This window comes from Cuculus canorus, chromosome 1 (genome assembly GCF_017976375.1).
Source record: "Cuculus canorus isolate bCucCan1 chromosome 1, bCucCan1.pri, whole genome shotgun sequence".
Classification (NCBI taxonomy): domain Eukaryota; kingdom Metazoa; phylum Chordata; class Aves; order Cuculiformes; family Cuculidae; genus Cuculus; species Cuculus canorus.
In genome coordinates this window covers 30,374,738-30,387,943 of record NC_071401.1, presented here as the reverse complement: position 1 = coordinate 30,387,943, position 13,206 = coordinate 30,374,738, and the positions used below count along the sequence as shown (strand labels likewise).

At 39.8% G+C, this 13,206-nt stretch overlaps 1 protein-coding gene across 5 annotated transcripts in view; it reads left to right on the top strand.

Annotated features, from left to right (window-relative positions):
* The first annotated feature begins 749 nt into the window (after positions 1–749).
* Positions 750–13,206, top strand: part of LRCH1 (leucine rich repeats and calponin homology domain containing 1) — a 127,161-nt gene continuing 114,704 nt past the window's right edge. For 2 of the 5 annotated variants that reach the window (XR_008447255.1, XR_008447251.1), the window contains exon 1: positions 750–1,056. Coding sequence is in view for 2 of the 5 variants with exons in the window: in XM_054050036.1 (XP_053906011.1) it covers positions 858–1,056 (199 nt within the window). In the remaining 3 variants the exon portion in view is untranslated. The remainder of the gene's footprint in view (positions 1,057–13,206) is intronic. The other 3 variants (XR_008447264.1, XM_054050036.1, XM_054050158.1) reach the window with 3 other exon arrangements.

Here is a 13,206-nt window from a genome sequence, read left to right as displayed (position 1 = left end):
GCCACAACTTCACTAGGCAACCTCTTCGAGTGCTTCACCGTCCTTACCCTGAAGAATTTCTTCCTAAAGTCTAACCTAAGTCTTCCCTCCTTCAGTTCTGGGGTTGTCCTATGCAGAGATAGTAGTTGGACTCGATGATCCTTGTGGGTCCCTTTCCAATATAGTTCATTCTGTGGTTGCATTATTCTGTGATGATGTGGTTCTATGATTCTGTGATGATATGACTGTGTAAGTCTATGATTCTGTGATTCCGTTATTTTGTGATTTTGTGATGATGTGACTGTGGTTCTGTGATTATATGATTGTGTGATTCTGGTTCTGTGATGATGTGAATGTGTGATGATGTGGTTCTGTGATTATACGATTATGTGATTCTATGATTCTGTGATTGTGAGATTATGTGATTCTGTGACGATGCACTTCTGTGATTGCATCATTCTGTGATGATGTGATTGTGTGATTCTGTAGTTCTATGATGATGTGATTGTGCAATGATGTCGTTCTGTGACTATATGACTCTATGATTCTGTGATTCTGGTTTTTTTGTGATTCTATAATTGTGTGATTTTGTGACTGTGATTCTCTGATTCTTTGATGATGCGATTCTGTGACTGTCTCTGTGCGCCTCCGACTGGCGCCGCCGCGAGGGGGCGCTACGTGCCCCGCCCCCGGAGGGCAGTGGGCGGGGGGGGGGCGGGCTGCGCACGCGCAGAGGACGCGCCTCGCCCGGGCCCTTCGCCCGCGCCGCTGCCCCCGCCCGCCCCGTCCCGGCGGCGGCACCGCCAGAGCCAGCGGGAGGAGGAGGAGGAGGAGGAGAGAGGGAGAGGAGGCGGCAGGTCGGGCGGGCTCGGGGGAAGATGGCGGCGCTGGGAGGCGAGCCGCAGCCGTTCCCCGGCGCTGCCCTGGCTCTGCCCGCGCCGCTGAACCGCGGGCTGGAGCGGGCGCTGGAGGAGGCGGCGCACTCCGGAGGGCTCAACCTCAGCGGCAGGAAGATGAAGGAGTTCCCGCGCAGCGCCGCCGCCCTCAGCCACGACCTCTCCGACACCGTGCGGGCAGGTGAGACCGGGGAGCGGGCGGGGGAGGCGGGTTCCACTCCCCCAGGTGGTGGGTTCTCTCCTCCCCTCCTTGGTTCTGCCCCTCCTGCCTCCCCCTCCGAGTTTTGGGGTTTTTCCCACCTCTTCCAGCTTCTGCTCCCCCGTCTCCAGGTTCTGGGTTCCTCCCACCCATCTCCAGGTTCTGGGGTGTCGTCCCCCCGCCCTCTAGGTCCTGGGATCCCCTTTCTCTCCAGGTCCTGGGGTCCTCCCTCACCCCCATCTCCACTTCCTGGGGTTCCCCCATTCTCCCCCTTCAGGTCCTGGGGTTCCCCCGCAAGGTCCTGGGTCTCCCCCCCGGTTCTGGGGTTCTCCCGCGTTTCTGGGTTCTCCCTGCCTCCTTCTCTACCCCAGGTTCTGGAGCCCCCCCCAAAGTTCTGGGGTCTTCCCCAGTCGCCAGGAAACCCACCTTCCCCCGCCCCCTCAGACATGCCCCCACTCCCCACCCTTTCGTTCAGTCTCTGTGATATGAGGTGTTCGCCCACCCCTGGACCCGTCCCCACACGGAAACCGAGCCGGCTCCCAGCTCTGTTTGGCCTCTGCGCTTGCTTTATTTTCTGTCCCCGCTCTGCCTTGCTGCATGCGTGAGGTAGGTGTTTGCTCCCATATGGCTGGGTAGCTGCACACCCTCCTCCAACTCCCCCTCCGCTCGCATTTGGTGAGGCAGAGCTGGCTCTCCCGTGGCACACTGGAGGAGTGCGTATGTGGAATTCTTGCTTGCACCTGTCTTCTTCCCCCTCTGGGGAATGTGCATTTCTGTGCCACCCTTCCCTGACCGGTGAGGTCTGAGGTGGCAGGCAGCCCACCTGTGAATTGGTTATGTGAGGAATGCGTATATGTGCCAGGTCGGATATCTGTGCCTTCTATCCTGCTGCTTGTAGACGGACCCATCTGGCATGGAAGGGATGCGTTTCTCTATGTAGCCACATTAGGACACTGGTGCCTCTGAGCGTTGCACATATTTGCACACCACAGGTGTAGATGTGTCCACAGGAACACTTTTGCTCTGCAGCCACCTTAGGGAGCATGCTGCCTTTCCTGAATGCCACTTGCCTGACACTGAAGTTGGCATTCATCCTTGTATCCTTACAGTCATGTAGCCACAGTTCCAGCTCTGTAGGCAGTGCAGTCTTCCAAGGCAAAATCTCTGTCTTCATAGGCACTGTGCATACCCTGCAGCGGGGGACACCATCATTACATGAATTTACAGAGAGGACAGGCCTGACAGCCCTGCAGGCAGGAGTGGTTAAGGGAGGTGTATCCAGTCTGTGTTTATCTTTCCCTCGTGCCCGTCTTCCAACGTGAAAAAAAGCATACTTCTTTCTTACCTAAGGGGGCAGACCCCCACAAAGGGCTATATCTGTTTTCCTACCCCTCTTTGTGCCAGGGGCTGGAAAATAATCCATTCTTCACACTGTCGCTAGGTAGGACAGTAGAAACCCACACTAGAAGAATGTATTAATGTATTTCTAAGATCTTTAGTGTACTGCCTCCGCATGCCCTTTTATGTCCCCATTTGCCTGCTGAAGATAGTTGTGTTGTAACAGCAAAGAAGCAGGCAAGTAGTCACTTGTTCTTGTCCCACAAAACAGCAGGTGCTATACCTGCATGCAGACGTGTTAACATTAACCTAAATTCTCAAGTTCTCCTGCACATGAGGGTATTTATGCCCTCCTGTCTGTGGAGATGTATGTGCTTACTGCGTACTTGTATCTGTCCCAGCTATAGAGAACAAAGTGCTCTCAGATGTCTAGTGGAGTTCATATGTAGTCGTTACTTAGCTCTGTCACTTGTTTGCTGTTGCTGAATGCATTTCCCAGCAGTCTGTATTGAACACCTATATCATCGTATCAATAAAAGAGAAATACGAAGGAAACTTGATGAATGAAACTGCTGTGAATTGGTAGCATGAATGGCAATGGTAATCATTAACTGACTCAGTAACAGATGTGATAGTGAAAGGGATAAGGCATCGTAATGGAATTGTATGCGTTTAGAAGAATGGCTATCATCTTGTCTCCCCAAGCAATATGTTTAATCTCTCTCAGTTTTTTAGAGTTACAGTCTAATGAAGATATGCTGTGGTATAAGTGGATTGGAAATCCTGGAAGTTAGCTTGTTTGGTTTGACCTAATATTTATCCAAACTGTTGGAAAATAAAATTATGTACTGTAAAAAATTCTTTGCCTTGTGCTGATTGCGTGTTAGTGTTTGTATATTGTGTAAGTATGTTCTGTAAAAGCGCGAGCTATGTGTTGTATGTATAGGTGGGACATGCTTGTTACATACTTACACTATGAAGTTTTCTGTTGGGAGCAGAGCTCTAGAAATAAGTAGTCTTTTCGTTCAAGCATTAGTGTGTTTTTTTTTTTGTTGCGGTTTACATAGAAGACATTCAATATGAAATTAAATGTAGACTGAGATTTTCATTCTCTTTTTGTTTGGTATAAACAGCAGTGTAGAGCCACCCATGTCTCAGTCTTATAACAAGAGCAGCCCTTTTTTTGTTGTCCCCTTTTAGGAGAGCCATGTGTTAGTCTGTACTTTATATTTTTGTTTGTAACAGCATATTATAACTTTTTCATGGGTATTGTTTGCCTTGTGAGTAAAGTCATATGTTGATATACTTCAGAAAAATCTATGTTCCATTTCACTTGTTACATTACGTAAATATAACATGTAAACAGAAGAGATGCTTGGCTTAAGCCCAGATTTCTAAAGCTGTCAGGGCAAACTCTTGGTGGGAATTTTCTCTCAGCTTACTCTCCATAAATGTGCATGGTATAAAACCGGTACTTTCTTGAACTACTTAGAATAAGTCCTTGCATTCAGTGACTTTTACTTTTGGCTTTCATGTGCTGGCTTGTCTATGAAACTTTGGTGCTTGGCGTAGGGGTAGCCTTTCACTATTAAAGCCTTTTTTGCTAAAGAGGGCCGATCTCATTGAAAAATAAGGACAGTGATTGATTTTGAGATGACTGTCTAGGGGATTGAGTTTAGAGATCTGAGGAGCAGGGGGTTTCCAGAAAACCAAAACCATGTCTGCATCTTGTCAGTGTTCAAACAATAGATTCTGGCAGTGTTTTTGGATTGAGGAAATGATGTTCTACAGATACTCCCAAATAAAATATTACTAAGCTTGTTGTCTAGAAAAGCTTGAAGTGCGTTAGGTAGGTCTGAGGAAGACAGAAATGTTAAACTTTAAATTCTTAGGTATTTTATTTCTTTCCTGATGTTAGAAATCGGATTTCATGTAGCGATTGATACGCCTAAAAAAGGGATGTAGCTTGGTTGCCTTTAATAGCTGGGACTGAATTGCTTGACTTTTCTAGTTCTTAAGTGCAGCTACATTCCATAGTGACTGTAGAGGCTTAACTATACTTGTCGCTTTCTATTCAGGCAGCTTCTTGGTATTTTTTTTTTTCTTCCATGACTTATTTGCATTGAATACATCTTACTTATAGAGACATGATTGGACGTTTCTTCCTCAGTCTTTGGAAGTTTTGCTCAAGAGCTGATGACCCAGTTAGATGAACTTGCAGTGGCATCTTTGCACATAGAAGGGAGTTTGCATGGTGTACAGCACTGTTAGAAGAAAATAAAACCCCTATGTAAAATATCTTGAGTTTAGTCAGATGTTTTAAACCACATCTGTGTGGATGCATTGCAGAAAACATTTCAAAAATAATAAATGCTATTCTTATCACTTGTATTACAGGCTGGGCTGTGCAGAACACAGTGGCACAGTAATCACATAGTTCTTAAGTAATAGTATGCAATTATATTCCTCAAAACCACTAGGAATGCTGGAAGCATGTTAGTCTATAAAAGAGGAAGAAAAGGTCCCGAAGCTGTTACTTAAATAAATGCCTATATCACTTCAACCTCTTTCTGTAGGCTTTGGTTGTATTTCTGAAGACAGATCCTTTGAGCCTTTTCTGGTGAATGCTTGTTTCATCCTTTTCCATTTTGTGGGTTAGGCACATGAGGAAGGGTTACTTGCTGCTGCTTGTGATGATGTGGGAGAGAAGCAAATATTTTTTTTAATCAGGTGTTGGATTGTTTGAAAATAAATACAAATTGAAGTATTTGCTAGTTTGGACAGTGTGAAATTCTGGAAGGAATATGTATTTATTTTTCTATATTTCAGAGTGCCCGCTAGGCAGAAGAACTCCTACCTGCTGTTGCTTAAAATGTCTGTAAATGGACAGTGCTGTCCAGACAATGCCGTGTTGAAGACGCCTTAGCCCAGCAGCATCTTTGAGATTATTATTTGGACTCTATAACTAAGGATTTGATTTCAAAATGGTCCAAAAATCACAGTATCACCTGACCAAGTATCTGAAAACCTGTAGAGTTGTAATTCTAGTTTTTTTTGAACTTTAGCTTGAGTTTTGACTTCTAAGTACTTCCTGTGGGATTGTGTAAAGTGGGGGGAAAAAAAATGCAAAAACAAAGTTACAAGTCGTCTTTCATCACAGATCGGTCCAGGAATGCATTTGTTTGTACCCAACAGTTTGAAGTTCCTTCTACGTGTCCTTCTAAAAAAATAATTTGTTTTGGGGATTGATACTGGTTCAGGTGAAATGTATTTCTTTCAGTCCTTTTTACTACTACTACTGAATTCTTTTTTATTGTTTAAAAAAAATAAATAAGCAAAGGTGTTGGTTAGATTGCCATAATTTATTCTCAATAATTTTCTCCACCTCCTTCCTTTCTCTTCTGAGAGTTCTCATAACTACAGCAGTAGGTGTGCAGTTGGTTGCCTTTATAATAAATGCAGGTTGTAGTGGGATGGATGTCAAAGATATGGATTAGTTTCTGCGCGCTTTCATGAACCAAAAGTGACCATCAAACAAACTCTTCTTTAGAATTTGGTTATTATTTGGTCACTAGGGAAAAAGGGATTTCATATACCTCTCTCCTTTTAAGAATTCTCTCTGATAATTACTGCTTTGAATAGGTTGTAATTCATCATCTTGAATTCATATATTGATTCCATTGTGAGTTTTTTTTGAATGAGGCTTCTTGAGAACCTTTCATTTGGCTCATTTTATCCAAACTTATATCTGTAAAAATAAAATCTTTAATTATAAAGCTGAAAAAAAAAAGTTTTTCTTTATGTTTAATAATCAGTCCCTTCCTATGACCTTCCTGTATTTACTCGAAGGTTTCTAACCTTACTTACCCTTTCTTTTGCACAAATAATATCCTAAGTGTATTAGGACAGGGAGAGAGGAGGGAGTATGTTTGTTTATTCTCTCAAATGAATTGTATATTACCCTGCAGCCAAAACCTACGGGTTGTAACTCTTTTTTTTTTTTTTTTTTTTTTTGAGATTACTACATAATGTGTTTTCATATCAAGGCTGAAAAATGAAGATAAATTCATTTTGTATTTATTATTATGTATCTGACAGTTTAAATGCAATTTCAGACTGTATCTTCATAATGTGGTCGGTCTGGACATCTCTCTATTAATATAGTCTAGTTTCTGGGTTTTTTTCTGATAAGCAATGCCTTGTGCAAGAGCTTTATCAAAGTAAACAGTTTTTTCAGAACCGTGGGTGATTTTAGCTACTTGTAACTGCAAAATACTCTTTTAAGCCCTGTGGCCCTTTTCTCCAAGTCTAAGTATGTTTTTGCTTGTGGGTCACGCAAACATCAGGTTATTGACTCCTGTTGAAAAGAGCCTGTTAATTCTTTTGCTATATACAGTTTAGTCCATTGCACTTTTTAAAGTTACCTCTTTTGTTGGAAGATTTATGCCCCCATAGCTGAAATGCAGTCAGTGACTTTGCAGGTGCTGTTGGGCTCTTCTTGGCACAAAATGAATTAACTGAGTGCCTTTTGTTGCATGAAACAAATTCGGAGTACTCACTTGCCTGGTTAGTGTTTCAGTATGTGGCTTGAGCAAATAATGGCTTTCTACCATTGACTCTGTGTCATCTTTTTTTTTTTTTTTCGTTTCTTCTTCGGCTAGTTTGCTTTTTCTAGTAAAGAAGCTTGAAAACTAGTGGAAGGGCTAAGGGGTAGGAGAGATGACAGTCTAGAAATCACGTGATAGGAGGGAAGATGAGACCTCAATTTCAACAGGAGTAAGCTCAGCTGTTTTTTGAACCTTTACCCTTAAAGTTAACTTTCAATTTATGATGGCTGTTTTTTAAACAGTGCTACCTAGAATTGCCAAAGCCATGTTTGGCCATGCTGTGCATCTAAATGGATGAAAACTGATTGCTTTTGTAGAAATGATGTCACTTTGTGTTCCTTTGGCCGAACTACCTTGGAAAAGACTGACTCAGAGCTCCAAAAGTGCTGATATGGCGGTAAAAGTGCTACAGGTTCCTCTTCAAATGCTTCTAGGTGGACAACTTTGGTTTTGAAGATCCATTCGCTTGGGATACTTTTCTCTAAAACCGGGGGAAAATTAATTTCTTGAGCAACTACATAAATAACGATGATCAGAATTTTGTGAACGGAGAATTAGATAAACAGATAATTATTTGACTTTTAATATATATGACATTTACAGGTTTTGTAAATAATAGTTAATACTTTAAAACATTAACTGTTGAATTTTAAGCTTGTGAAGCTTAACATCCATTTTGCTGCAAAAGGAAAAGAAAGCCACTGACAGTTTTGCTGCTTACAGAGTTACAAGAGTAACTAAGATGGAGGGACTGATGTTTTGCATATTAGAATGACCATTCTAAGGAGGATGAGCAACTTCCCCTGGCCACAGATTGTTCATTCTGCCTGCCTCGTTCTTGCTGGCTCTGTTAGTAAGCCTCTACTGTATTTGTGAATGTTCCAAAGCTGGTTAGATCCCTAATTCACAAAAAAAATTAATATGATTTTAAATGGCACTTCTGAAACCAGAGAAGTACCCTTAACGTGTTCTGCTGATGCCAGAATTATGAAAATAGTCTACCCATTTTCTCTTCTGACTGTATTTTGCAAGGCACAATACACACATCAGAATAGTTATTTGGAAAGGTATTGAGGAGTTAAGCTTCTGGAGGAATAATTACTTTCCACTAAATTTGTGGGTAGGTGCTTCCTTGTGGGAAGAGTTCAGTTCTAAAATTTTACTGCTTCTCCCCTGGCTCTTTCCCCTAAGGGTGTCTTGCTGGCCAGCTTGCCTTTCTATCCCTTTCTTGCCTTGTATGGTGCAGATCTCCATAATATCTGTAAACCTCCTAACTATTTAAAAATAGAAATAACAATAACAGTCTTTCGTCCTTCTATCCCAGTCCGTAGGAGAAATATTTTTAAAGAAAAAGTTAGAACTTGTGGGATGATGGTTTTAGCAGAGCCAAATGAAGGTTAGTTTTACGTGTAATTTGCAGCTTGAGGTTTGTACTCACTTTTGAAGCTGTGTGAAATATTTCATGTTCAGTTGAGCTTGTGGGAATTCTGACACCTTTGGTTAAAAGCTGGCTGATAATTTCATGATGCCCGTGTGAGACAGCTCATCTAGATATGGTTAGAGAAGTTAATGGAAGTACCTAGAGGTTTTGAATATCAGCATAAAATTCTTGAATTGATCTTTATGTGAAACAGAAAAGATCAAAAGAGGTGAGCACCATGTTAATTGACCTGTGCTGCTGAATGGATAAGGTTTTTATGTTGGTTTTATTCTTTGATGTGAGTTGCAATAATTGTACTATTGACTCTGGAGGATGAAAACTTGTACAGGTGGTTTTCTTTTTGCCGGTGTCCTATAAATTTTTTTTTCTGGTAGAAAGAGTTGCTGCTGGGATAGCTGGCTTTAGTAAGTGGGCGGAGGATTTAAGATACATGATTTTTTGAATTAAAGAAACTAAATTCGACAAAATAAATCTTGTCAGTATATTTCAAAATGGCACGTGCCTTGATTACTTTATACTGTAGGCTGTAAAATAAAGTAGTATGTTTCAAAAGTAGCAAAGTAACTACAAATGACAGTTTCACTTTAATTTATCCTGCGTATACAGACATGTCAGATTTTTTTTAGCATCTGAAGTCACAACTTTGGTTGCATTATTTGCAGTGGCATCACTCCTTTGTAGCACTACATTAGACAGGCAAAAAGTAAAAATGGAAAAAAAATCAGATGAGAAATAAAAAACTCCTACACATTTAAATATGAAAAGCATGAATAATAAGTTGGATCTGTTGTTTGGTGAACAGAAAGAAACAAGTTTATTAAATAACTTGATGGTCGCTGAAATAGATGGAGAGGTTTTGGAAAATGGTCAAGAAATGGGATATGGAAAGAAAATTGAGTTGGAGATTAATCCAAGGAAAGAAGTGGAGAAGAAAATAACTTTCAATGAGGCTTACAGGAAGTAAGGCAAGATACCCAAAATCCAAATAGGACAGTTGGTGTATAACAAGGACCTTGTGTCATAATGTAAAGATAGTGAAACTGTTGTCTTGGTAAGTGAAATTATTATTAAAATTACTTTTTTTTTCAAACTGTTCAAAATTTTAGCTGTTTATAAATTTAGTGATGGGGAAATAGGAAGTAAAACTATTGAATACTTGACAGGTTGTTCCATTGCCATTGTTATATTACTGTATTTTGAGAATAGTGAGGCCTAGCTGAATTTATTAAATTCAGTCTTTTTAAGGCACGGCAAGTGTAGTAGCAACAGAGCTGTGTCTCTTTATTTGGTGGATAAGAACATAGTCATTCGTATGTTATACAATCAAAGAATACAGGCAGTGATGAAGATCTCTGGGATGGGATTTCTGGTCAAAGATGAAAGGAGCCTTCTCAGCAGTCAGGGCCTGGAGGGAAGATGCCCTGAATATCAAAGCAGCTGTGACTGGTTAAGGGGAGAAACTTAAACCCAGGTTTCCCATGCTTGTTGTATGTTGTGTTGCTAGGATTTATTTTTAATTTTTTTTTGGAGTTCATCCCAGTTCAAGAAAACTGTCTTTTTGCCTTCCACTATGTTCAGTGTTGTTTCCCTACTCAGTAAGCTTTGACTGCAATCCCTGTTCCAAGATTTGAATTTCGGTCTGGCTGAATGCCTACTCTTTGCCTGTGTTTCGTTTACCAGCCAGTTCAGATTGTTTTGTGTTAGTGACTTGGTTTTTTTTCTCACTCATATGTCCTGTCACTCACAAGTTTTATCAGAGGCAGTGTTTACCCGTGCTTGGTAGTGTTTTTGAAGAAGGATGTACGACCAAGATTTTGTTTGTGGGGTCCATCTAAAGTGTTTTATGATTCCATACTTTGTCTTATTTTAAGACTTAGCAGTCTAGTTTGTGTACAACATTCTTTGTCACTGCGTGTAGTTCTTGATTTTTTTTTTTTTAAATAATTCATGAGCGGGTGATGTAGCTTCTTAGTCAAAATGTGCAGAATCTAATACAGTGCTTTCCTGAATTATAGCTGTATTTTAAAGGATGTTTCTGTTCAACATCTGAACTTTCAGATTTGATGGAAAACTGTCATGTTAGTTTGATGGTGTGTAGTTTCATCCATTATTTTTTATCCATATTTTAGAGGAGTGAAAGAGGCAGCTGAAGTTGATTTTCTTTAAAAAACTGTATTTTTATTTCTCATCTTTGGAACTGCCCTCTCTGTTTCCCATGTGCTTATTCAAATTCAACATGAATAGTTAAGGTGATATATGATATATTTTTAAAAGGAAATATTTGATGCAAGTGGCATGATTCTTATGCTTTTAATGAGAAGATGAGCTAATATATTAAATAATTCAATTTGCTAGTATTTTTGTAATATAATTTAAAGACAAGACAACCACCCTTGGGATGTTCTTTTGTATTGTGCTATTGCAGCTATTACTGCTGTGTTGAAGTGTGCTGTGTGTAAGTTTGATGTTTAGCCAACCAATCAGGAACTTCTAAGGGTGGAGTAGTCTTTTGAATTACTTGTCTTTCGATTAATTTAAAAGGCTTTTATGTGATTATGTTGAGTGTTACTGTAACGACTTTGAAATGATTTCTGGTTTTAGTTGATTATAGCATAAACCTTGTTCTGTGTTTCTGTTAAAAATTACCTTGCAAACTTTGCGCACTTCTTGGTGAGTTTTTTTTTATTGTTCCTTAAGGATGAAGGCTATCTCTGATTTTATAGATTGGAAAAACTTTTGAATGGCTTCATCTAGATCTCGGAACAGATCAAGGGCAAAACTGTAAGGAATCCAGCTTTGGTTCTCTGGCTTTTAGTTCTACATATAAATCAAAACAGTGTAAGATATCTGGAAGAATGGAGGTTGAGGCATTTGAATTGAAGCTTTGTTCTGGAAGATGTTTGTGTAGTAGTAAAAATGTAAACCTCAAAGCTTTCATTATAGTCTTAAGCCCTGGGAGTGATTTTTAATGTATTAGTATAATGCAGAAACGAAGAGCTTGCTTTATAGTAGCATCTGGCACAGAAGCATGATAGATTCAGAAATACTCAGCCTTTAAAAGAATGCCACTGTAGATTTGCAGTTCACTAAGAATTGGGTAATATGAAAGAGCATTAACTTTACAAAAAAAAAATCAGTATTTTGGCAAGAAGTGCCTTACTCCCTCTGTCAGTTTTCAAATCTTGGTACATTGGGCTTCTTAGAGGACTAAAAAAGTTATTTCTGGCCTAGTGCCCAAGGGTAAAAATGGCTTCTAGAATCTTATGGCTCAGTTTGGTGTTGAACAGCTCTGTGTGGTAGTAACATAACTGCAGTAATTGCTAGTCTCACTGAAGCATTTTAGTTATGTACTTAAATGTTAAGCTGTGGGAGATGTGACCATGTGATCCTTCCAACGTCTCATTTATCAGGAAAATTTAAGCCATGTTTATCTATGAAGCAATGGTAGCCTGAAATAAAAGAGGCTTTTCTACAAGTACTCGTTCAAGGGGGATAAGAATGAGTGTAATGTTCAGCCTTTACAAGGAAAGGCTCTGAAATGAAGAAATAAATCATGATATTGCTATAGGAATAGTGAAACACGAGTGTTGCAGTTGAGACTTTACATGCGGAGAATAGAATGAGTTTGTGAACTTTCTTCTGCTTTTATCCAATGTAGTAGGAATTACCTTTAAAACTGAACCCTGACCAAGGAACAAGTGCACCAGTTACTGTCTGAATGTGTGCTTTTAATTAATGTAGGGTCCTAATGATTTCTGAATCGTTTGGATGATTACATAAACTGGAGTTTGGAATAGTCAGGAGAGTAATGGGGGGGCTAATGATTTAAATCTGAAAAATCTTACATGAGTAAATGGTCTGAAAAGGAGAAGATTTATGAGAAGGCTGGTTATTGCTTCCTTCAGCATCCCTTCCAAATCTGTTACTTTTTTCCAAATATTTTTATTGGTACAAGTGGGATTAATGCATGATGCTGCATGAAAGTAAAGCTTTTCTCATGAGGATTTGTATAAAAATACAGTTATTTCCATTTTTTTTTTTGTGAGTGAAATCAGCATGGACATATTCTGCATGAGAATCAGTGTTGCTTTAGACATAGCTCATAAACATCCTTAAAACACTCTTTGTAAAATCTCCAAAGAAATCAATATTGGGTATTTTTTTTTTTGTTTGTTCTCTAACTTGGCAGTGTGAGGCTTTAACACAGTAGTCTGGAAATACAGCTAAAATTAAATAAGTTCTGATCAACTTTGTGATCACACAAATTTGGTGTGGTCAGACTAGTGAAGGACTCTGTAAACCCCCTTAATTCTGTATCTGTACTAATGTTTGAGAGCTATCTACCTCAAAAAGTACTGTTTCTAAATTACAAAATGTTCTTGTTCTAAACTATGTATGTGTAAGGATCATTCCAGATCAGCTTCTTAGGATACTTGCACTCAATCTGCAGAAAGGTTGAATTTTGCTTGCCTGGCTTAAACAGAAACCTTGCCAGCTGTCCTGCATACAGCTGTCCTGTAAACCAGAATCTTTTGTTTCATGTTTTGTTGGCTGAGTAGTCTAAGTTGTTGACATTTCTTGCTTACATACTCTGGCCATATAGTTTTATAGAATGTTTGCTATTTTTGGATAATATTATTGATATGGTACTTATTGAAGATAAGTCACCTTCTCAGTTGGTAGTATTTGAAGAATTTTTACTGTCTCTGAATTTTTACCTTTGTCTCTAACAAAACCATTTTGTTT